Source organism: Pan paniscus, chromosome 10, assembly GCF_029289425.2.
Source record: "Pan paniscus chromosome 10, NHGRI_mPanPan1-v2.0_pri, whole genome shotgun sequence".
Taxonomy (NCBI): domain Eukaryota; kingdom Metazoa; phylum Chordata; class Mammalia; order Primates; family Hominidae; genus Pan; species Pan paniscus.
The window spans coordinates 130,340,548-130,366,399 of NC_073259.2; the positions used below are offsets into that span (position 1 = coordinate 130,340,548).

A 25,852-nucleotide genomic window follows, 5' to 3' on the forward strand; every position below is an offset into this window, starting at 1 on the left:
GTACTCAACCACTGAGATTGTTTGGAAAATTCTGGTAAGAAAATGGAAATCGAAATTCTTATGCAAACCCCACTGATCCTCTTTTTTGGAATGATTCCTCAAGGCACATTCTTAGGCTTTGGGTTTTCTTTGGCCAAGGGTTAGAAAAGTTTTATGTGTTGCTAAATTGCTTACAAAAAGGTCTGTATTAATCTACACTCTGAATCATTAAAATTGGATCTCTGACTTTAAATTATGCTTAAGTGTGCAATATACAAACAGTAGCCTCCACAAAGGATATTCTTCTCATATTACCTATTAGTGAAAACAGATGTCACGTACTTACTGTTCTGAATGCCATAAATTTCATCAATCAGTCCTTCATATGTCAGCTGAGTGGCAAGAGGTGTTAATAAATCCACATTCCGATCAAGCAACAAGAGATTATCAAAAACAGGAAATATTGAATTCTGGCTTCCTGTAAACTCTCTCTTCATCCTGATCATCATATTGGCCACTTGCTGGAAACAAAACATTGGATGAGGTGGGGCCCCCCTGGGAACGAGCAGATTTTAAAATTTGTCTAAAACCAGAAAGACAATCAAAAAAGTAAAAAAGGAGAAAAACTGGAAGAGTGCATTGCTTAGAAATAAGCAGCTCTAGAAAAGCACCTTGCTGTTGGCACCCATCCCGACACTTGCACCAAGGCAGCTGCCATTTGCCAATGAGGCATAAAATCAGGTCAGTCTATTCTTGTGATTCGCAGTAGTTATGTTCTATGAAGTCACTGCAAACACTAAATTAGCGAAGATGGAACCACTGTTCCTAGGAGAAACGCAGACTTAGGTTCCTGGGAGCCTCTGGTCTCAACGTTTCTGTCAATTGATCAATACGTAACCCAGTTTTATATGTGTTTCTGCTTAAAGATGCCTGACTTAACATAATTGTTGATCACTCACACTGAACTGACAGCCAGCAGCTCTGTGACTCGTGCCTGAACGAAGCATCTCTAACACACATAATGTCTCCGCCAGGCACACCACAGCCTTCTTGTGCACAAGACACCCGACTGCACCTCAGTCCTACATTTGCAGGCCATTTTAAACAGTGAAATCACCAAAAAAAGTACACACGTGTGGAAAATATGACAGTGAGACTGTGAAAAGTACACTTGTTTGCAGTCTGAGAGCTGAAATGGGAAGGTGGAGTGTCAGCTGCCTCAGTTGGGAACATGCGCAGTGGTTACTCAAACTGTCACCACTGTGCACGCCGACAAAAGCACCATGAGTACTGACTTGGAGGGTTATAAGTGCATTTTAATCAGTAGGCAAATTCATGAGTACAGTATTCATAAATAATTAAGATCAACTGAATTTGTTTGTAAGGAGCTTCCCGTTCCTCCTCCCTTTTGGGGTGTGAAGGGCCCTCCTTTACCACCACAAAGCAGCCGGTTCTCACCCGAGCACATTCTCCTTTCCCAAAGATCTGGGGGATCGTTCCGTACAGAGCTTGCAGGGTCATGAGCCCCTTGGCTGCGTGGTACAGGCTCGTCTGGTCACCCTCCAGGTAGCACTCCTGTGAGGGAAAAGGCCAATTACTGCCAGGCCATGGGGGCCTCCCAGGGGCCCATCTCTGTTCCTGGGGCTGGGGTGCAGCGACAGACAATAAAATCATTTCCAGTTATTTCACACTGTGCCAGGAAAATTGGGGACTCCAGTTCATTTTCCAAAACTGCTGCCTGTCAGACCAGGCCCTGAGGCTGGCAGCCCCAGGGTGGGTGCAGCCGTGGAAGCACCTCTCCTGGGCAGAGCCGGGGCTTCTGGGAGAAAACTCTTCACCCAGCATGCCAGCTCTTCTGAATCAGCTCTTAAATAAAAGACGGAAGAATACAGACTTACACTGAACGATGGGTTCCCATTCACTGGTGAGAGTAAACTCTGGTAGGACATGCTGGGAGAGCGACATGCTAATACCCAGAAATGCAAAAGACCACAGGACAAATACTTTATTGTTTTCAAAAAGGATGAGGCAGATTTTCATGACAACTGACAACCGAAGGCCACAATCTGTTGAGTATGATCTCATTTTATAAAAAACATATATTTTTGCATTGAAAAAAGGACCTCCAACTCAGCAAACTATCACAAGGACAAAAAAACAAACACCGCATGTTCTCACTCATAGGTGGGAATTGAACAATGAGATCACTTGGACACAGGAAGGGGAACATCACACCCCAGGGCCTGTCGTGGGGTGGGGGAAGAGGGGAGGGATAGCATTAGGAGATATACCTAATGTAAATGATGAGTTAATGGGTGCAGCACACCAACATGGCACATGTATACATATGTAACAAACCTGCATGTTGTGCACATGTACCCTAGAACTTAAAGTATAAAAAAAAAAAAAGAAAAAAGAACCTCCAAAATACACACAAAACCACCTGGGAAGGCTAGGTGCAGTGGCTCATGGCTGTAATCACAGCACTTTGGGAGGCTGAGATAGGAGGATCGCTTGAGCTCTGGAGTTTGAGACCAGCCTGGGCAACATAGTGAGACCCTGTATCTATAAAAAATTAAATAATTAGCCAGGGATAGTGGCATGCATCTGTATCTGAGCTACTCAGGAGGGTAAGGCAGGAGGATCACCGGAGCCCAGGGGTTTGAGGCTGCAATGAGCTATGTTCGCACCGCCACGCTCCCCTCTGGGCAACAGAGCAAGACCCCATCTCTTTTTTTATTTTTATTTTTATTTTTTTTTTGAGATGGAGTCTCGCTCTGTCGCCCTGGCTGGAGTGCAGTGGCGCGATCTCGGCTCACTGCAAGCTCCACCTACCGGGTTCACACCATTCTCCTGCCTCAGCCTCCCAAGTAGCTGGGACTACAGGCACCCGCCACCACGCCCGGCTAATTTTTTTGTATTTCTTAGTAGAGATGGGGTTTCACCATGTTAGCCCGGATGGTCTCGATCTCCTGACCTCGTGATCCGCCCACCTCGGCCTCCCAAAGTGCTGGGATTACAGGCGTGAGCCACCGCGCCCAGCCGACCCCATCTCTTTAAAAAAAAAAAGAGAGAGAGAAAAAAACCACCTGTGAGGTGAGCGGAGGGAAGCAGTCACTTTTGATACAGGTGGATCAAAACACAGGTTCTAGACTCAGATTGCCTTGTTCTGAATCCAACTGTGTCACTTACTAGCTGTGCCCTGGGCCAGTTAGAGAATCTCTTTGTGCCTCAATTTATTCATATGTAGAAGGGAGTATAGTCCACATAGGGCAAGTATTAAATGAGAAAAATACATGTAAAGCATTTAATCCCAGTACCTGAAACATACAGCAAATGCTCAGTAACAGCTTTTATTTGGAATTATTTGGGTTTTTTTACAACCATTATCCACTCATAAGTCAATATGGTACATTTTATCAATTCCCTCCACCCCTACCAACCCAACATGTCCCTGCTGTCCACAGCCAGAACTGAGGGGGCCCTGAGGGTCCAGGGCCTGAGGAAGAGAGAGAGGGGTTGTCACTTGTCAGGCCCTCTGCCCCAGGGAGGAAGGATGGCAGACATGGTGGGGAGCGTTTGGTTATTATTGAGAGTGTCGCCGGACTACTCTTTCAAGTGTGGTATATTTTAACGTTTCCCTGAATATGGCAGACCATCGAGAATATGTCAAAAGACACGCTTTTTGGCAAAACCACTTAAAACTCCAGATCAGATGAACGTTCAAGGGCAAAAGACATTGAGGGCTGGGTGCGGTGGCTCACACCTGTAATCCCAGCACTTTGGGAGGCCGAGCGGGGAGGATCATGAGGTCGGGAGTTCTAGACCAGCCTGACCAAAATGGTGAAACCCCTTCTCTACTAAAAATACAAAAATTAGCCAGGTGTGGTGGCATGTGCCTGTAATCCCAGCTACTCAGGAGACTGAGGCAGGAGAATCACTTGAACTCAGGAGGTGGAGGTTGCAGTGAGCTGAGATTGTGCCACTGCACTCCAGCCTGGGCAACAGAGCAAGACTGTCTCAAAAAAAAAAAAAAAAAAAAAAAAAAGACATTAAGGAACTCCCCTCCAAATAGCATTCATATTTTACTTAATTTTTTTAAGTTGTACTACTACAAAGACATCTCTTTTACAATATTTTTTAAAAGATGTAAAAGTTAACAACAGATTTTAATCTTGGTTGTTTTTCCTTTTTTGAGACAGAGTCTTGCTCTATCACCCAGGCTGGAGTGCAGTCGGGCAACCTCAGCTCACTGCAACCTCCACCTCCTGAGTTCAAGTGATTCTCCTGCCTCAGCCTCCTGAGTAGCTGGGATCATAGGTGCCCACCACCATGCCTGGCTAAGTTTTTGTGTTTTTAATAGAGATGGGGTTTCACCATGTTGCCGAGGCTGGTCTCGAACCCCTAACCTCAGGTGATCCATCTGCCTTGGCCTCCCAAAGTGCCACCACACCCAGCCCAATACCCTTAACATTTAAATGCACATTTTTTAAACCCCAAAGTCTCACATACCCACACAGCAGAATACCTTGCAGAATACCACACAAGAGGCAGATTTTATATATGCTGATTTTTATATACACGCATAAAGGCCACAGTACCTTAAAATGTTATTGAGCATTTGACTAGGCAGAACTCTAATTCCCATATTTTACACAGAACAATGACATAGATGATCACAACTGTAACTCAAAACACAGAGAGATCTGGATGTACCTCCTGAAGCCAATCACAGAAATACAATTAACGTCATCTCCATCAAAAATTGGGGTTGACTTTAAAATTAGGCTCTTAGGTCAAAGCTCTTAGCTTTGCCATCCAGATAAAGTCCTTTCTTTTTTTTTTTTCTGCCACTTCCTCTAACTCCCCCAATCCACCCCCCTGCCTTTTTTTTTTTTGAGATAGGCTCTCACTCTGTTGCCCAGGCTGGAGTACAGTGGTGCAATCTTGGCTCACTGCAACCTCTGCCTCCTGGGCTCAAGTGATTCTCCTGCCTCAGTCTACGAAGTAGCTGGGATTACAGGCATGCACCACCACACCCAGCTAATTTTAATTTTGTTATATTTTTAGTAGAGATGGAGTTTTGCTATGTTGCCCAGGCTGGTCTCGAACTCCTGACCATAGATGATCCGCCCACCTCAGCCTCCCAAAGTGCTGGAAGGTATGAGCCACCATGTCCGGCCAAAACAGCATCTTAGGTGAATGTACAAAGCCAAAGGCTTGAAATTGTCAGTAGAAAATAGTTCTGGCCAGGCGCGGTGGCTCACGCCTGTAATCCCAGCACTTTGGGAGGCTGAGGCGGTGGATCGCCTGAGGTCAGGAGTTCGAGACCAGCTTGGGCCACATGGTGAAACCCTGTCTCTACCAAAAACACAAAAAATTAGCCAGTGTGGTGGCTGGTGCCTGTAGTCCCAGCTACTCAGGAGGCTGAGGCAGGAGAATCACTTGAACCCAGGAGGTGGAGGCTGCAATGAGACGAGATGGCACCAACCCATTCCAGCCTAGGCAGCAGAGTGAAACTCAGTTTCAAGGAAAAAAAAAAAAAAAGAAAATAGTTCTGCCCTTTCTTACAAATCATAAGTAAAATAAACAGGTTATTTCTCCTCTGCACAGATTTTGTCACTCCAAGAGAGTTTGCTTCGGCTGCTACCAATTCCCATTAAATACACAAATATGGATTAATTAAAAATGAGTATACCATCACAGGTATGTGATAAAGCACATATAGAAAACTGTTAATCCAGAAGATAAGTGGTGGATAGACAGGTGTTCACTGTACAATTCAATTTTTTGGTATATTGAAATTTTCCTATAAAATGTTAGAAGGAAATCTATATTACCATCAGGTAGGATTTAGTGTAAGCAAACCACTAGGGAACAAGGTACAAAAGAGCCAAGAGGGTTGGGCGCAGTGGCCCACGCCTGTAATCCCAGCACTTTGGGAGGCCGAGATGAGCAGATCATGAGGTCAGGAGTTCGAGACCAGCCTGGCCAACATGGTGAAACCCCATCTCTACTAAAAATACAAAAAATTAGCCAGGTGCAGTGGCGGGCACCTGTAATTCCAACTACTCGGGAGGCTGAGGCAGGAGAATCGCTTGAACCTGGGAGGCGGAGGTTGCAGTGAGCCGAGATTGCGCCACACAGCACTCCAGCCTGGGGAACAAGAGTGAGACTCCGTCTCAAAAAAAAAAAAAAAAAAAAAAAGCCAAGAAAGTCCCCTGGTTATAGGATTAGTCGGTGGTGCCACTGACTTCTACTGCCCCAGATTAACTTTTTTATTTTTCGCTTTTTCTGTGGCCGGGTCTCACTCTGTCACCCAGGCAGGAGTGCACTGGTGTGATCACAGCGCCCTGCAGCCTCAACCTCCTGGGCTCAAGTGATCCTTCTGCCTCAGCCTCCTGAGTTACTGGAATGACAGGTGCACATCACCACGTGTGGCTAATTTTTTGTAAAGACAGGGCCTCACTCTGTTGCCCAGGCTGGTCTCGAACTCCTGGCCTTAAGTGATCCTCCCACCTTGGTCTCCCAAAGTGCTGGGATTACGGGCATGAACCACTGTGCCTGGCCTATTTTATTTTTTTAAATAAGTTTCATTTTTCCCCCTTTTGTGAAAACTGTCAACAAATTAACTCTTTTAACGAGGTGATCTCTGTAACAACACAATGGGGAAAAAAAGATTCCAGTAATTTTATGTACTATACCAGCGGTTCCCTAAAGTTCTAGTCTCTACCTTCGAAGTATTTTATTGGTAAGAAGAAAAAAAGGCCAGGCACAGTGGCTCACACCTGCAGTCCCAGCAGTTTGGGAGGCTGAGGCAGGCAGATCTCTTGAGGTCAGGAGTTCGAGACCAGCCTGGCCAACATGGTGAAACCCCATCTCCACTACAAATACAAAAATTAGCCGGGCGTGGTGGCACGTTCCTGTAATCCCAGCTACTCGGATAGCTAAGACGGGAGAATTGCTTGAACTGGGGAGGTGGAAGTTGCGGTGAGATGAGATTGTGCCACTGCATCCCAGCCTGGGTGACTGAGTGAGAATCTGTCTCAAAAACAATTAAAAAAAAAAAAGTTCTAGTCTTCAGAGCAGCAGCAGCGGCACCAGCAGCAGCAGCATCATAAACTCATAAATCAAAGAAACATGGGTAAGTGTGATTACGTTAAAAACATACACACAGCCAAAATTACCAGAAGCAATGTCAAAAGAAATGACAAAGGCGAACGCAGCCTGCAAAGGGCGCATGTGCAGAGGGGCCTACAAACAGGCTCATTCTCGGCAGCACTGCCTCCAACAGCATAGAGAGGAAAAAAATGCTCTCCAACAGAAAGCTGATTTAATACATTATGTACATCCAAACAATGGAACTCTATGCAGCTTCAAATGAGAATAAACAAGTATTGCCATACGTGGTAGAAAATGACTCAGAGATATTATTAAGAGAATAACGCAACATACCAAAGTATATATATCATATGCTACTACTTGTACAAAAGTGGGGAGGGATTATATACTATGAGCTGTAGCTGCATATAATATCCCCCCACCCCAAATTAAAAGAGAAATAGTGATTGCTTCTGGGATAAGGGGCAGTCTGAGAACTGGGGTAAAAAGTAGCTTCAGGCCAGGCACAGTGGCTCACGCCTGTAATTCCAGCACTTTCAGAGGCCGAGGCAGGTGGATCATCTGAGGTCAGGACATCGAGATCAGTCTGGGCAACATGGTAAAATCCCGTCTCTACTAAAAATACAAAAATTAGGCGGGCGTGGTGGTGGATGCCTGTAATCCCAGCTACTTGAGAGGCTGAGGCAAGAGAACTGCTTGAACCCAGAAGGCGGAGGTTGCAGTGAGTCGAGACTGTGCCACTGCACTCCAGCCTGGACAACAGAGTGAGACTCTGCCTCAAAAAAAAAAAAAGGGCCGGGCACAGGTGGAAGCTCAGGAGGCTGGACAACACGGTGAAACCCCGTCTCTACTAATACATAAAAAAATTAGCTGGGCGTGGCGGTGTGTGCCTGTAATCCTAGTTACTTGGGAGGCTGAGGCAGGAGAACTGCTTGAACCTGGGAGGTGAAGGTTGCAGTGAGCTGAGATTACACCAGTGCACTCCAGCCTGGGTGACAGTGTGAGACTCCATCTCAAAAAAAAAAAAGATTTTCTTCTTTGTCTGCAGAGTGGAAGATTTATGAAGACTCAAAAAGCACAATCTAAAAGAACAAAAGTGATATATTTACCTGCTTTAGGGTGAAGGACTCACACTTCTGATTTCAAAGCTTATGGCAAAGCTACTGTAATCAAGACAGTGTAGTACTGGCATAAGGATGGACATATAGACATATAGATCAGTGAAACAGAACTAAAAGACCAAAAACAGACCCTTACATTTGTGGACAATTGATTTTTGACAAGGGTACCAAAACAATTCAATGAGGAAAATACAGTCTTTTCAACAAATAGTGCTGGAACAAATAGATATCCATGTGCAAAAAATGAAATTTGGACACCCACCTTGCATTACGTACAGAATTAACTTAAAATGGGTTGAAGACCTAAACATAAGATGTAGAAAAATTATAAGCTGGGCGCGGTGGGTCACACCTGTAATCCCAGCACTTTGGGAGGCTGAGGCGGGAGGATTGCCTGAGCTCAGGAGTTTGAGACCAGCCTGGGCAACATAGTGAGACCTGTCTCTTTAAAAAATAAAAAATTATAGAACTCTTAGAAGGAAACATCAGAGTGAATCTTTGTGATCCTGGGGTAGGCAATGGCTTCTCAGAGATGATACTGAAAGCACAAGTAACAAGAGAAAAACTGGATAAAAGAGACTTCACCAAAATTTAAAACTTTAGTGCATCGAACGACACCAATCTCACCAAGAAAGTGAAAAGAACTCACAGAACAAAAGAAAATACTTGGAAATCATGTATCTGAGGAGAGACTTGCATTTAGAATCTATTAAGAATTCTTACAATTCTGTAATAAAAATAACAGAACCCAATTTTAAAAATGGGCAAGTGATCTGAACAGACATTTGTTTAGCTGAAGACAAAGGCCAACAGGCACAAGAAAAGATGATCAACATCTTTAGTCATTATGGAAATGCAAATAAAAACTACAATGAGACACCACTTCATACTCAGTAGGATGACTATATTCAAAGAATAACAGGCCAGGCATGGTGGCTCACGCCTGTAATTGCAGCACTTTGGGAGGCTGAGATAGGTGGATCACCTGAGGTCAGGAGTTCAAGACCAGCCTGACCAACATGGCGAAACCCCATCTCCACTAAAAATACAAAAACTAGCCAGGCGTGGTGGTGCATGCTTGTAATCCCATCTACTCAGGAAGCTGAGGCGGGAGAATTGCTTGAGCCTGGGAGGCAGAGGTTGCAGTGTGCCAAGATCGAGATCGCACCACTGTACTCCAGGCTGGGTGACAAAGTGACAATCCATCTCAAAAAAAAAAAAAAAAAAAAAATACAGAATAATAAGTCTATCCATGTGGATATACAACTGGAACCCTCCCACACTGCTGCTGGGAGTACAAACGGTACAGCTTCAGTGCAAAAGAGTTTGGCAGCTCCTCCAAATGTTAAATGCAGAGTTACCACAACTCAGCAATTCTACTCCTAGGGGTGTGTGTGTGTGTGTATGTATGTGTGTATGTATGTATGTATGTATTTTTGAGACAGAGTTTCACTCTTGTTGCCCAGGCTGGAGTGCAATGGCGCAATCTCAGCTCACTGTAACCTCCACCTCCCAGGTTCAAGCAATTCTCCCGCCTCAGCCTCCCAAGTAGCTGGGATTACAGGCATGCGCCATCATGCCTGGCTAATTTTGTATTTTTAGTAGAGACAGGATTTCTCCATGTTGGTCAGGCTGGTCTTGAACTCCCAACCTCAAGTGATCCATCCACCTCAGCCTCCCAAAGTGCTAGGATCACAGGCGTGAGCCACCACGCCCAGTCTCTACTCCTAGGTATATCTAAGAGAAATGAAACCATACATCCACATAAAAACTTTTCACAATATTCACAGTATCGTGACAGCCAAAAAGTGGAAACAACCCATCAGGTGTCCATCAGCTGATGAATGATAATATCATTACAATGGAATACTATTCAGCAATAAGAAGGAATGAAGGCCTCGCGCAGGCTTCAACCTGGGTGAACCCTGAAAACATTACACTAAGTGAAGATGCCAGACACAAAGGACCATTTATGTATTATAGAATTTCATTTCTAAAAAATCTCCAGAATAAGTTCAAAACCAGCCTGGACAACATAATAAGACGCTGTCTCTCCAAAAAATAAAAATAGAAAAAAAAGAAATTTAAAAAAAAATTAGCCAGGTGTGGTGGCACATGCCTGTAGTTCCAGCTACTCAAAAGGCTGAGGCTGAAAATCCGTTCAAGCCTAGGAGGTCAAGGCTGCAGTGAGGTATTATCACGTCACTGCACTCCAACCTGGGCAAAAGAGTGAGACTCTATCTCAAAAAAAGAAGAAAAGGAAAACTCCAGAATAAGCGAATTCATACAGACTGAACTAGATTAGTGGCTGCCAGAGGCTGAGGGAAGGAAAGATAGCGACAGACTGCTACTGGGCATGGGGATTCTTTTCGGAATAGTTAAAATGTGCCATACTTAAATAGTGGAGATAGTTGCACAACTTTGTAAATACACTAAAAACCAATGAATTTTGCACCTTAAAGGAGAGAATTTCATGGCATTGTGAGTTTTGGGTTTTTTTTGTTTTTTTTGTTTTTGTTTTTTTGAGATAGAGTCTCCCTCTGTCGCTCAAGCTGGAGTGCAGTGGCGCAATCTTGGCTTACTGCAACCTCCACCTCCCGGGTTCAAGTGATTCTCCTGCCTCAGCCTCCTGAATAGCTGGGACCACAGGGACCCACCACCACACCCGGTTAATTTTGTATTTCTAGTAGAGACGGGGTTTCCCCATGTTTCCCAGGCTGGTCTCAAACTCCTGATCTCAGGTGATCCACCCGCCTCAGCCTCCTAAAGTGCTAGGATTACAGGCATGAGCCACTTAGCTCAGCCAGTATTGTGAGTTATAATAAATAAAGCTAATATTTTAAAATTTAACTACTTTTAATGGGAAGTGTCTACATGATAAAAGACATTATACACAAAGTTAAGCCAGGCGCGGTGGCTCACGCCTGTAATCCCAGCAGTTTGGGAGGCTGAGGCGGGCGGATCATGAAGCGGATCCTGGCCAACCAACATGGTGAAACCTTGTCTCTACTAAAAATACAAAAATCAGCTAAGCATAGTGGCGCACACTTGTAATCCCAGCTACTCAGGAGGCTGAGGCAGAAGAATCCCTTGAACCCAAGAGGCGGAGGCTGCAGTGAGCTGAGATCGTGCCACTGCGCTCCAGCCCGGGCGACAGAGCGAGACTCCATCTCAAAAAAACAAAACAAAACAAAAAAACAAAGTTAAAAGACAAGTCACAGACTGGGAAGATACTTGCAGCTTTTATAATCCATAATGATCAACATCCAGAATATACAAAGAATTACTCAAAGAAAAAATGGGCAAAGAAAATGAACAATTTGTTGAACAGAAAATCTTAAACATCAATAAACATATAAAATGGGACTCAGCTTCACAGTAATCAGTACTGTGGTATGCTCACACTCATAAACTGGGCAAAAATTAATGCCTGAAGTTAAGGAAATGCCAAACTTACTTTGAATGCACCCTCTGATTCCATGGATAAGAGATCCCCATCGAATGGAATGAGATCTAAGCTGTACTCCTCCCTGTGAATAAAGGATCCCAAGACACCCAGATCCTTCAACCGCTGTTCGCACAACAGGCTACGGCGTGGCACAAACAGAATATGAAAATCTCTCGTTGGGCCTCGTCTATCTTCACTGCAAAGGAAGCAACATTTATTAGCTTATGAGCTCCTAAGAGTCATGGACCATTTTGCTTTTTTTATCCCCACTGCCTGGCACATAGCAGGCACTAAATAAATGCTGGCTAGATAAATCATATAAATACTGACTCTCAGGCCGGGTGCAGTGGCTCACACCTGTAATCTCAGCACTTTGGGAGGCCAAGGCGGGCGGATCAGTTGAGGTCAGGAGTTCGAGACCAGTCTGGTCAAGATGCCAAAACCCCGTCTCTATAAAATATACAAATATGGCTGGGCGCAGTGGCTCACGCCTGTAATCCCAGCACTTTGGGAGGCCGAGGCAGGCGGATCACAAGGTCAGGAGGTGGAGACCAGCCTGGCCAACACGATGAAACCACGACTCTACTAAAAATACAAAAAATTAGCCAGGCGTGGTGGCAGGCACCTGTAATCCCAGCTACTTGGGAGGCTGAGGCAGGAGAATCGCTTGAAACCGGGAGGCAGAGGTTGCAGTGAGCCGAGACCACGCCACTGCATTCCAGCCTGGGCAACACAGCGAGACTCCATCTCAAAATAAATAAATAAAAACTAAAACAAAAATATACACAAATTAGCTGGGCATGGTGGTGTGTGCCTGTAATCTCAGCTACTTGGGAGGCTAAAGCAGGGGAATTGCTTGAACCCTGGAGGCAGAGGCTGCAGTGAGCAGAGATTCCACCACTGCACTCCAGCCTGGGCAACAGAGTGAGACTGTGTCTCAAAAAAACAACCAAAAACTGACTCAGACCCAACGTGTTACAGCTGTACCCACTCTCTCTCTCTTTCTTCCCCCTGACAGGAAAGCATCACTGAGTCCTGGCGAGTACATTTTAGCATTCTCTTAAACCATTTATGGGGCATTGAAGCTCTCAGGTTGATTGAAATAGGATATCTGTGTCTCAATAAAAACAAATGGTTCTTCAACCAAAGCAATGCAGCCACAAAGAGTCTTAAATTAAAATGAAAGATCACTTTTGACTCCCACTCCTACTCTCCTTGACAGAGGACTTCCAAAAATAGCCCATATGCTTTTAAGATTTTAGGGGCTGCAACAATCAATTGTACCACAGAGTACAGACTCAGCTGGGAGCACTTCCTCTATAGACTGGATGCTATATTAAATTTTAATCAGCTTTTTTTTTTTTTTTTTGCTTATGAAATTCAAGTACATGCAGTATATTTAAAAATAACTGCTGGAGGCTTATTTTTTTAAACTAGGGTCCTTTTTACTGACACAGGTTTTAAGCTTTTGGCTATCTTGAAAGAATGGGTAGCTTTTGGCTATCTTGAAAGAATGGGTAGATAGGATGATCCTCCTCTCCAACTGCTGACAACAACTTCCTAAGTTTCTCATCCTCTCTATTTTTAATTTTTGGGGGGTACATAGCAGGCGCATGTATTTATGGGGTCCATGAGATGTTTTGATGTGGGCATGCAATGTGAAATAAGCACATCACGGAGAATGGGGGGACACATCCTCTCAAGCACTTACTCTTTGAGTTACAAAACAATCCAATTACACTCTTTTTTTTTTTTTTTTTTTTTTGAGACGGAGTCTCCCTCTGTTGCCCAGGCTGGAGTGCAGTGGCGCGATCTCAGCTCACTGCAACCTCTGCCTCCCGGGTTCAACAGATTATCATGCCTCAGTCTCCCGAGCAGCTGGGACTACAGGCACAGGCCACCAAACCTGGCTAATTTTTGTATTTTTAGTAGAGACGGGGTTTCACTATGTTGGCCAGGCTGGTCTCGAACCCCTGACCTCAAGTGATCCACCCGCCTTGGCCTCCCAAAATGCTGGGATTACAAGTGTGAGCCACCATGCCCAGTCTCACTCTTTAAGTTTAAAAATACGTAATTATTATTAACTATAGTCACCCTGTTGTGCTATCAAATAGTAGGTCTTATTCTATTTTTTGTTGTACCCATTAACTATCTCCACCTCCCCCCAGCCCCCATCTTTTCTTTTATATTCTTCCATGCCTATCTCAGTTTTCCAAAAGACCACCTTGCACTGGCAAGAGTGAGGGTCTTCCATGAGAAGGAGCTCATAAATTAAAAGCATTATAAGAACCAAACTCTTTTAGATCAAACACAAGCTCTGAGATACCTGAGCACGTTTTCAGCAATTATATCCATCAACTCTAGCCTGGGTCTGACAAAAAAAATTATATTCTTGACATCAGCTGCCGGCAAACGATTTCCTTTAAGTGTGAACATTTTTTCCACTTCATGTTCCTAGGCAAACACATACACAAAAGGTTAACAAGAAGACTGAAATTTACCTATAATTTTCAGACTCAGAAATCATAAATACCCCCAATCAAGTGCACATTAATATTTTAATATCAAAATTTAGATTCCCTCAAAGCCAAATACATAAAGGACAAAGTTTCAGTATAAAGCCACTGTTACTGCATCAGCATTCAAATGTCTCTTACATGATGATGAACTATCAAAGACACCAGGAAATGGTCACATAATACAATGTTAGAATCAGTATAAAATCACTGGCCAATGGATACAAAATGTTAATCGGGCACTAGTATTAGTGTTTATAAAGACCAAACAGCTTTGCAAACCAATGATTCAGGAAGAAATATAAAATCCTATCGTAACTGCTAAAGTACAGAATTATTAATCCCCTAACAAAACCCAAATAGCTCATTTACCTTCAATAGTGAATACTGTGCAATCAGGCCAAAGGGTCCAGTTAGGTATTCATCCCAAACTATTGCCTGTAAGAGGGGAGAAACATTCTCTTATTATAGTTAATATCAGGAATTTTAACAATACCAATAAAAAATAGCCTATCATAAACAGGAGGAGTATTTGCTTCAAAATCTGAGTTAAAAAATTTTCTCCTAGTGTTACAAGATTAAAATAATAATAATAATACATAAAGGAGAAAAAAGATTTAAAAATTTGGGGGGTTTTGCTGTTATTTTGTTTCTGAGACGGAGTCTTGCTGTGTTGCCCAGGCTAGAGTGCAGTGGTGTGATATCAGCGTACTGCAACCTCTGCCTCCAGGGTTCAAGTGATTCTCCTGCCTCAGCCTCCTGAGTAGCTGGGATTACAGGCACGCACCACCATGCCTGGCCAATTTTTGTACTTTTTGTAGAGATGAGGTTTCACTATGTTGCCCAGGCTGGTCTCGAACTCCTGACCTAAGGTGATCCACCCGCCTCGTCCTTCCAAAGTGGTGGGATTACAAGCATGAGCCACTGCACACGGCCGAATAAAAAAAACTTAATTACCTCTGACCACATTCATATCCTTAGTCTAAAGAAAAATAGCATCCAGGGCAAGCGATGCTACTGTTGGTCCTGAGAAAGGAGTTAATCACTGTCCTGAACAGAAAGAAGGAATTTTAGTTGTTGTATATCTGTGTCATGGTATTAAATTGAGCCATATGGAAATTGTCAACTATACAAAATTAAAACCTACAATATAGGTATTACAAATCTTATTTTGGCAAAAGAGGATTTTTTTTTCTTTTTTTTTTTTTTGAGATGGGGCAGTGGTGGAATCACAGCTCACTGCAGCCTCGATTTCCTGGGCTCAGGTGATCTTCCCATCTCAGCCTCTGGAGTAACTGGGACTACAAGGTGTGTGCCACCACATCACGCTAATTTTTATTTTAGTAGAGATGAGATTTTGCCATGTCACCCAGGCTGGTCTCCAACTCTGGGCTCAAGCGAGCTGCCTGCCGTGGCCTCCCAAAGTACTGGGATTACACCGCACTTCCTATTCCACCACGCCTGGCCAGAAGAGAAAATCCTTAAAAGCTCAGTAAATTCAAGTAACTTTCCAAGGCCATATAGACCTTGGACCATACAGAGTGAAAGGGAGTGAGGACTCCAACCTAGGACTTTTTGACACCATGAGTCATTGCTCTGGGCCCCTATGAGTATTTCTACCGCTAAACTCCAGTATCATTTCTTTTTCTTAAATTATTTATTTAAATAATTGTACATTAACGTTTAGTTAAAAGAAATAATACAGAGCGAGCCCCTGTACACTTTGCTCAGTTTCCTCCAGGGGTAACATATTACAACCAGGATACTGACATTGATACAATCCATGATGTTATTCAGATTTCAGCATCCTTTTCTGAATTGAAACTGGGCCCCTATGATGTAGACTGCTTTCTTCTCTCAAAGGCTGCTAGCACCCACTCTACCTCTTGGGGTTCTGTTCTCTACAAGACTGAGGCTCCCCAGTTCGACTTTTCACAGTTGTACTGTCAGTAACTTAGGGTGACTGATAAACCCTAAGGGGATGAAGGAGAGGTGACACTGTTTAAAAGAAATCCTATAAAATCTCTGATCTAGTTCCTGACTCCCTTGTGAAAAGGGTGCTACTAGAGAAGTTATACTGTTTTAGGAGGCCAGGTTAAAAGCCCAAATGATTACAACTTCTCTCATAACACGCGTGAGCAGCAGGTTGCAAGGTGCAGGTGTTTCAAGAGAGCTTCTAAGGTACACGTATGATCCCTGTAATGAATGGACACTGGACCATCCACATTCTTGGACCGCTCACCCGTCCGGTGCCTCGGCAGGCAGCGGAGGAAACACCTGACGTAAACCAGCTCATTAGCTGCCGGGCTATCACAGTGGCTTACTCTGCTCTCACAGTCGCGGTGCCACTCCGGCTCCAGGCTGTACGCCCAGGGTCCCCCCCTTCATCGCTGCCGCCTGTACAGGGGTGCAGGTAAAAGGGCCCTGAGGCTCGCCTCCTTGGAAGCCCCAGGGACCTCATAAACCGCGAACTCAGGCGGTCAGGGAACGGATTAAACCAGGCCGGACCAGGGGAGGCGAGGGCGGTGTCGCTGCCTCCCGCCCCTCACCTTGCTTCCTGCGCACTTGTCCAGGAACTCGCGCAGCTCGCGACGCACCGCCTCGCGCAACACGTTTAGGTTCACTCGTCCGTAGGACAGGTGAGCCGCCATCTTGCCCCACCACCCCCTGCCCCACAACGCCAACCGCGTCCGCCGGTTCCAACGGGAGGCCCACGGACGCAGTCACGTGACCAAACGTCCACGTGACCGGTGCGGCAGCGCACGCCAACCCGGAAACCGGAATCTGTCGGGTTCGGGTTCTACCTAGTCTGGCCCTAGTGTCCACCTCTTTTTTCTTCTACCCCGGTGGTTATTCAGATTCTCGCCAAGACCCAGAGCGCGTTCCAGAGTCTGGTCACTCCAGGAGTCGTCGGGCGCTGAAAAGCGATTTTAAAGATCTGGAGTAGACCGGGCGCGGTGGCTTACGCCTGTAATCCCAACACTTTAAGAGGCCGAGGTAGGAGTGATCGCTTCAGGCCGGGAGTTTGAGACCAGCCTGGGCAGACTTCGTCTTCAAAAAAAAAAGACATTGACTCTCTCTTGTCCCTTTTAAAAATCGCGAATTTTTATTTGCAGCAAAGGTACTTGCTGTAAGATGATATCTTAAGGCTAAACTTGGATAGGAAAAAAACCTTTTTTTTTTTTTTGAGACAGGGTCTCGCCCTGTCGCCCAGGCTGGAGTGCAGTGACGTGATCATAGCTCACTGCAGCCTCCACCTCCCGGGCTCAAGTGATCTTCCCACCTCAGCCGCCAGAGTAGCTGGAACCACAGGTGCGCGCCGCCACCCACTGCTCAAATCTTAAATTATAGCAGTCAGAAGTTTCTTAGCTTTGCACTAATCAAGGCTGTTTTAATTTCTGAGCTAAAATGTATCAATATGGTGAGGAGTTGAGGGAATCTTGAGTGGACTTTTTTTTTTTTTTTTTTTTTTTTTTGGGTAATCCCTAACAGACTTTTACAGTGACATGACATTTCACACAAATAGTATTGCTTCTGGAATCCAGGTCCCACCATTTGCCTCAGTAAAATTCCATGTTACCTCTGAGTTGTACTGAGGATCAATGAGGGTATGAATTTCATCGTGCAGTCCACGTGAGAGGCTTACCTGGGTGCCTGGAACTTAATTGCTCAATAAACTATTAATATTAGTAGGATATATGCGTTTTGATACTTTGGGGTGGAAATGGGCCTTTGGGATCTGGTCAAAGATGAAAATTTCCTTCTTTGAGTGCAAAGCTTCCTTATCTTTTTTTTTTTTTTTTTTTTTTTTGAGACGGAATTTTGCTCTGTTGCCCAGGCTGGAGTGCAGTCGTGCCATCTTGGCTCACTGCAATCTCTGCCTCCTGGGTCAAGCGATTCTTCTGCCTCAGCCTCCCGAGTAGCTGGGACTACAGGCACGTGCCACCACGCCCGGCTAATTTTTTGTATTTTTAGTAGAGATGGGGTTTCTCCATGTTGGCCAGGCTGGTCTCGAACTCCTGACCTCATGATCCGCCCGTCTCGGCCTCCCAGTGCTGGGATTACAGGTGTGAGCCACTGTGCCCGGCCTCCTCCAGCATCTTCTATACAGTTTACATTATGAAGCACTTATCATAGAGTGTGAACAAGCAGAGTGATATTTGTGGATGGTGCAGAAAAGCAGCCACTCAACCAAAAACTTCTGTTCTCAATTTGATTCCAGCAAGGACATTTAGATTTTAATAATTTAACACACATGGAGGCCGGGCACGGTGGCTCACGCCTGTAATCCCAGCACTTTGGGAGGCCGAGGCAGGTGGATCACGAGGTCAGGAGATCGAGACCATCCTGGCTAACACGGTGAAACCCTGTCTCTACTAAAAATACAGAAAATTAGCCGGGCATGGTGGCGGGCGCCTGTAGTCCCAGCTACTCGGGAGGCTGAGGCAGGAGAATGGCGTGAACCCGGGAGGCGAAGGTTGCAGTGAGCCGAGATCTCACCACTGCACTCCAGGCTGGGCGACAGAGCGAGACTCGTCTCAAAAACAAAAACAAAACACACATGGAAACGCTTCCATGCTTTAGTTCTCAACCTGGTTTTCAAGGTGGTTCTCAGCCTCAACAGATTTATTTTTTTATTTTTTTATTTTTGTTTTTTTTTTTTGTTTTGAGATGGAGTCTCGCTCTGTCGCCCAGGCTGGAGTGCAGTGGCGCGATCTCGGCTCACTGCAAGCTCCGCCTCCCGGGTTCACGCCATTTTCCTGCCTCAGTCTCCCCAGCAGCTGGGACTACAGGCGCCCGCCACCACGCCCGGCTTATCTTTTTTCTATTTTTAGTAGAGACGGGGTTTCACCGTGTTAGCCAGGATGGTCTTGATCTCCTGACCTTGTGATCCGCCCGCCTCGGCCTCCCAAAGTGCTGGGATTACAGGCGTGAGCCACCGCGCCCAGCTTTTTTTTTTTTTTTTTTTAACAGAAATGGGGTTTCCCTATGTTGCCTAGGTTGGCCTCAAACTCTTGGGTTCCAGCTATCATCTGGCCTCAGCCTCCAGAGTAACTGGGACTACAGATGCCTGCTACTGCTCCTGGCTGATAATACACAATTCTTTTTCTATATACAGACTCACAGCCAAGAGAATGCATCATGTTAACGCCTGTGAGAATAAAAGTTGTGTTCAGCAGGCCATGTCATGAGCTGTTAAATGAGGGTATAACTTACTCTAAGAGGTGAAATGCCCCAGGTTAGTGAAATCTCAAGGATGTGTGAGTGTAACTAAGACTAGGATGATAAACTATCCCCAAGCAGGATCAGGATGCTACAAAATGATGAAGTAACAACAGGTGCTCTTATAGACCAGGAGAGACAACTGCTATAGTTACCCTACAAATACTGCAGACTTGTTTAGAGTCTTTTAATCACCTAAGGTCAGTACCAAAGTTGAGAACTACTGTGTTTTAATGTATTATCTAGGTAGAAGTAATGTTCTTATTCAAGCAGTAACTGCTTTGGAAATACCTACCTATGGGTGAGTCCTTGGGTCCTGACGCTGGCTGCCCACTTGACAATGACTCCCAACCTTTCTTCAGTCTTCAGTACCTGAATACCGTCCTTCCCACCAACTTCCCCACCCCAGCTCTCTCACCACCCCTTTCCTAGCATACCTCATGCAGACTCTAAACATAACTGAATCTACAGGTTTTAAGACCCTTCTCCATATCCCACCCACTGTCCAGTCTCCATCCTTGGGTTCTTCCAAGATGTTTTATAAACATTTGTTTATAAAACAGATGTTAGGTGAGGCATGGTGGCGCACGCCTGTAATCCCAGCACTTTGGGAGGCTGAGATGGGCAGATCACCTGAGGTCAGGAGTTCAAGACCACCCTGGCCAACATGGTGAAAGCCTGTCTCTACTAATACAAAAATTTGCTGGGTATGGTGGCGCACGCCTGTAGTCCCAGCTACTCAGGAGGCTGAGGCAGGAGAATCGCTTGAATCTGGGAGGCAGAGGCTGGAGTGAGCCAAGATCGTGCCACTGCGCTCCAGCCTGGGCGACAGAGTGAAACTCTGTCTCAATAAATAAATAATAAATAAATAAAAATTTAAAAAATTACCTGGGCATGGTGGCATGCGCCTGTGGTCCCAGCCATTCAGGTGGCTGAGGTGGAGGAATTGCTTGAGCACTGGAGGCAGAGGTTGCAGTGAGCCGAGATTGCACAACTGCACTCCAGCCTGAGTGACAGTGAGACCCTGCCTCAAAACAAGAGAAGCATGTTCAAAGGCATAGCACTCAATTGGTTCAGTATCATTTTTGTAAATATTATATGGACTTTTCAATTTGTAAGACTTCATGGATGAATAGATAGTTGGCACCACATGGTGCCACATTGATTTTTATCAGGTAATTATTTTTGTCAGGTAATGTGGGGTGATACAGTAATGGATAACAACTACAAGTACGTTATGCTAAATGGGTCATGAAACACTTTAAGAAGGACAGAAAGACATACCAAAAAAAAAATGAGACACAGTGTCTCACTCTGTTGCCTAGGAGTGCAGTGGCACAATCATAGCTCACTGTAGCCTCTTAACTCCTGGGCTCAAGCAATTCTCCTGCCTCAACCTCCCCAGTAGCTGGGACTACAGGTGTGCACCATGCTTGGCTTTTTTTTTTTTTTTTTTTTTTCGAGATGGGAGTCTCACTCTTTCGCCCAGGCTGGACTGCAGTGGCACGATCTTGGCTCAATGCAAGCTCCGCCTCCTGGGTGCACGCCATTCTCCTGCCTCAGCCTCCCGAGTAGCTGGGACTACAGGTGCCCGCCACCGCGCCCGGCTAATTTTTTGTATTTTTAGTAGAGACGGGGTTTCACCGTGTTAGCCAGGATGGTCTCGATCTCCTGACCTCGTGATCCACCCGCCTCGGCCTCCCAAAGTGCTGGGATTAAAGGCGTGAGCCACCGCACCAGGCCTACCAATTTCTTAAAAATTTTAGTAACAAGACTGCAGTAGAAATTGCTATATGAATGTATAGGGTTTGCTCATTTGAAGTAAAACCATTATGACAAACCTGAGAATATCAATTTACTACCATTAGCAAAAAAGAATAACCATTTATTGGCTGGGTGAGCACTCCCAACACTTTAGGAGGCTGAAGTGGGAGGATCACTTGAACCCAGGAGTTCAAAACCAGCCCAGGCAACATAGGGAGACTCACTCTGTACAAAAAATTTAAAAATTAGCCAGGTGTTGTAATCCCAGCACTTTGGGCGGCCGAGGCAGGCGGATCACGAGGTCAGGAGATCGAGGCCATCCTGGCTAACATGGTGAAACCCGGTCTCTACTAAAAATACAAAAAACTAGCTGGGCATGGTGGCGGATGCCTATAGTCTCAGCTACTCAGGAGGCTGAGGCAGGAGAATGGCGTGAACCCGGGAGGTGGAGCTTGCAGTGAGCCGAGATCGCACCACTGCACCCAGCCTGGGCGACAGAGTGAGACTCCATCTCAAAAAAAAAAAAAAAAAAAATTGGCCAGGTGTGGTGGCACTTGCCTGTAGTCCTAGCTGCTTCGGAGGCTGAGGCGAGAGGATTGCTTGAGCTCAGGAGTTGGAGGCTGCAGCAATCCATGATTGTGCCACTGTATTCCAGCCTGGGCAACAGAGTGAGACCCTGTCTCAAACAAAACAAAACCCACAAAACAAAAAAGAATAACCATTTATTAAAGTAGATACAGAACACTTGTTTGGCCAAATTTTAATACTGCTTTACATGTTTTCTGTTTGTGAAACAATTCGTATTACATTTATAACCAAAAATTTCAACTGGTAACAGATTGAATATTCACTGTCGAACACACAGTTGATAATCTTGAGGGGAAAATACATCAAAGGCATATATACAATTATAGAAGTTCTTATTGTACATGTAGCATGGAAGATACATTTTATTACTTTTTACATATTCTAGAAGACATTCAAATGAAGATAAATAGATTCAAACTGGTCGATAAACTGTTCAGGTGCTTTGAGGTCCTTCATTTTCTTTTTTGTGATAAGAAAATCCAAAATTATTAACGTTGAATTTCTCATCGTACATTCATCTAAAAACAGTAAAAAAACTTGTGAAGGAAGATTGTAGATTGGTTATTTAGGTGTTTTATACTGGCTTATTGTTAATTGACTGCTGGGGATACCTGCTAGAGAAGGAAAAAAAATTGGAGAAAATTCCTCCAGTTATTTAAATCTCGTTAAGAAATAAAAGGAAAACAAACAAATGAAAATGGTTGCAAAGCCACAAGATGCTATGTCTGGCCTAGTCTGTTATGTCCTAATGATCATTTTAAGTGTTTTCTTTTTCAAAAAGGTAAATGTCCAAAAAGAAAGACACATTGTTTATGTTTTTTTCCCAAAATATAGATTTTTTAAAAATATATACATATAATATATAGAAGCTGAAATTATGCAAAACTAATAAACAAAACACCACAGTAGATTAAGTGGGTGCAGCATATAGATTATAAAATGTCCCCACAGCAGTTTGGGGGCTTGCCCCTCCCTTTACCTGCTTCATGATTTTATAATCACACCTAAGTATTATCAAGCCTGAAGTAAAGGCACTACTGATAACAGGTAGTGCAAAGAGCTCAGATATTTCTTTGAATAAGAATAAAATACTTTAAATGAGTAGATGAAAATGCAAAATGGCACATTTTTTCAACTCATTCCAGTGTCAAAGCTTAACCAAAAAATCTAAATATACAAATGCAGCCTGGAAATATCTTAGTGCAAATATGAAAAGTAACGGCATAATTTAAAGTTACTTAAATAAGGTATTGTGAGGGTAGGGATTTTTCTACAAGGTCGGGGGGCCAATAAATGTAATGGCATCTGGTGCAATGTCTTCAAACGTAAAAATCAAGAAAACAAAATTCGAGGTGAAAACTCACCTACTAAATATTTATTATTCTAACTCATACGGGGAGACTAAAGGGCAATTTGTTGAAGATCAAAATATTTCCCTAGATTTGTTGACGGGGTTAAAAAATAACATGAGTTCTCCTGAAGTCTGCACACACAATGCTGGTGTTACGTTGTGTCAATGCGAGTGCGTCTGAGCAAGCCCAGTTCTCCACTGGAGGCTTCATCAGAAGGTTTCGTCGTCATTGCAGTTGGTGGCCCAGTGTCCAAACATCTCACAGATTTCACAGTATGGGCGTTCCTCACCCCGACTGCCATGGTGTGTGGAATGGGGAGGGTCCTCTGACATCTGTGCCTGGGTAGGACAATCCTCTGTGTCGTGGAGATCAAAGCAGTCACAAATGTCACAGAAGAGGCGAGGTTTCTTCTTGGACTGTTTCTCCTGATCATCACTACAAATGTTAATGTGTGAAATCAGAAAATTTATCAGAAGAAACTGAAGAGACAAGAACACTTGCAAAAAATTTAAAAATTAAGCAAGAACTAATTATGGCCAAGTCTGTGAGCTTCCAGTATAAGTAGTGCATTATCCCACATTTAAAGTATTTTTTTTATTTTTGAGATGGAGTCTCAGACTCTCACCCAGGCTGGAGTGCAGTGGCATGATCTTGGCTTACTGCAATCTCCACCTCCTGGGTGAAAGCAATTCTCCTGCCTCAGCCTCCCAAGTAGCTGGGATTACAGGTGCGTGCCACCCCACACAGTTACTTTTTTGTATTTTCAGTAGAGATGGGGTTTTGCCAAGTTAGCCAAGTTGGTCTCGAACTCCTGACCCCAGGTGATCTGCCCACCTCGGCCTCCCAAAGTGCTGGGATTACAGTCGTGGCCACCACGCCAGCCTCACATTTAAAATCTTCATGTCAAAGCATTTGTAGTCTCCTCTCACTCACTTGCCAGATTTATGGAAATCTATTTATGGCAAAGGAACCACAAAACATTTGGTTTTTTTTGTTGCATCTTTTTACAATCCCCTAGAGAAGCTCACTTTAAAAACATATTTATTTTGATGAAACTAAGGTTCCAATCAGTATGGCTTTTTTTGAGACAGGGTCTTGCTCTGTCACCCAGGTTGGAGTACAGTGGCGCAATCTCGGCTCATTGCAACCTCCAGCTCCAAGGCTCAAGTAGTTCTCCTGCCTCAGCCTCCCAAGTAGCTGGGATTACAGGCATGCAACACTACGCCTGGCTAACTTTTGTATTTTTAGTAGAGACGAGGTTTCATCGTGTTGGCCAGGCTGGTCTTGAACTCCTGACCCTCAAGTGGTCCGCCCGCCTCGGCCTCCCAAAGTGCTGGGATTACAGCAATCAGTATGTCTTCATATGAAATACCTGTCATAATTGTTTAGGTCATCCCCGTTCCCATTCAGGGCTGCTTCTGACATCATCTCCACCTTCATCTTGAGGTCTTGATTCTTCCTTTGAAGGTCCACTATTACTGAATTTAGGAAATCAATCTGATTTGTTAAAAAAAAAAAAAAAGATGTGTAAAATGTCAAGAATATATATAAGCTGGAGCATCAAGAAGTCATGAAGTTTACACCTTTAAGCTCTGGCGGCAAAGTGTGCAGAAGGGGCCAACAGCGGCTATTAGGAACCCATGCTTTTCACTCTCCCGGAGGACAGGCATGCTGAGATTGTGTGAGTAAAGAGCTGAACTTAAATGAGGCCATGTCTAGGTGGTAAGGCTATGGCAGTTTCTTTTACCCCCTCACACCTTTCAGATTTCTTCAAATGTTCATTACTGAGGAGATGCTATTTTATATTTAAAAAAAAATTTAAATTACACTTCATTGAATGTTTCTAGGTATAACATGGGTAAACTTCATTTGTTTTTGAGGCAAATGAAATTATTCTTTTTTTTTTCCTCGCTCTGTTGCCAGGCTGGAGTGCAGTGGCAGGATCTCGGCTCACTGCAGCCTCTGTCTCCTGGGTTCAAGCAATTCTACTGTCTCAGCCTCCTGAATAGCTGGGATTACAGGCATGCACCACCATGCCTGGCTGATTTTTGTATTTTTAGTAGAGACGGGGTTTTGCCATGTTGGCCAGGATGGTCTCAAACTCCTGACCTCAGGTGATCCACCCGCCTTGGCCTCCCAAAGTGCTGGGAATACATGTGTGAGCCACGGTGCCAGGCCATGAATTAATTAATTAATTATTTTATTTATTTATGAGACAGAGTCTTGCTCTGTTGCCCAGGCTGGAGTGCAGTGGCTCGATCTCGGCTCACTGCGACCTCTGCCTCCCAGGTTCAAGTGATTCTCCTGCCTCAGCCTCCCAGGTTCAAGTGATTCTCCTGCCTCAGCCTCCCGAGTAGCTGGGACTATAGGCGCGTGCCACCAAACCCAGCTAATTTTTGTATTTTTAATAGAGACGGGGTTTCATCATATTGTCCAGGATGGTCTCAAACTCCTGACCTCGTGATCCGCCTGCCTCGGCCTCCCAAAGTGTTGGGATTACAGGCATGAGCCACTGTACCCAGCTGAAATTATTCCTAAACATCTAAATCTGTGGGTTGGTGGAGTGCTATTGATTCATGAAAAAATATAAGAAACATTTTTTTAAATAGGAGAAAAAAATCTTGCATTCTCCAGAAGTCATAATCTTATATTTCTGAATATATGGGCACAAGTTTGTTTTCATTCTACCACATAAAAAATATTGGCCAGGCGCAGTGGCTCACGCCTGTAATCCCAACA

At 44.4% G+C, this 25,852-nt stretch overlaps 2 protein-coding genes across 12 annotated transcripts in view; both read right to left on the reverse strand.

Moving 5' to 3' along the window:
• Nucleotides 1-18,278, reverse strand: part of VPS33A (VPS33A core subunit of CORVET and HOPS complexes) — a 36,022-nt gene extending 17,744 nt beyond the window's left edge. The window contains exons 1-7 of one of the 5 annotated variants that reach the window (XM_055096272.2): nucleotides 16,511-16,769; nucleotides 15,144-15,236; nucleotides 14,559-14,624; nucleotides 13,997-14,124; nucleotides 11,680-11,866; nucleotides 1,438-1,554; nucleotides 326-500 (exon numbers count right to left, since the gene is read on the reverse strand). In XM_055096272.2, the coding sequence (XP_054952247.1) occupies nucleotides 326-500; nucleotides 1,438-1,554; nucleotides 11,680-11,866; nucleotides 13,997-14,124; nucleotides 14,559-14,624; nucleotides 15,144-15,155 (685 nt within the window). In that variant the 5' untranslated portion in view covers nucleotides 15,156-15,236; nucleotides 16,511-16,769. The other 4 variants (XM_034934700.3, XM_055096273.2, XM_034934701.3 and 1 more) reach the window with 4 other exon arrangements.
• A 3,604-nt stretch (nucleotides 18,279-21,882) lies between these two features.
• Nucleotides 21,883-25,852, reverse strand: part of CLIP1 (CAP-Gly domain containing linker protein 1) — a 151,405-nt gene continuing 147,435 nt past the window's right edge. For all 7 annotated transcript variants that reach the window (XM_063593747.1, XM_034934711.4, XM_057299548.2 and 4 more), the window contains 2 exons: nucleotides 24,486-24,610; nucleotides 21,883-23,548 (listed from right to left, as the gene is read on the reverse strand). In XM_063593747.1, coding sequence (XP_063449817.1) covers nucleotides 23,323-23,548; nucleotides 24,486-24,610 — 351 coding nt within the window. In that variant the 3' untranslated portion in view covers nucleotides 21,883-23,322. The remainder of the gene's footprint in view (nucleotides 23,549-24,485; nucleotides 24,611-25,852) is intronic.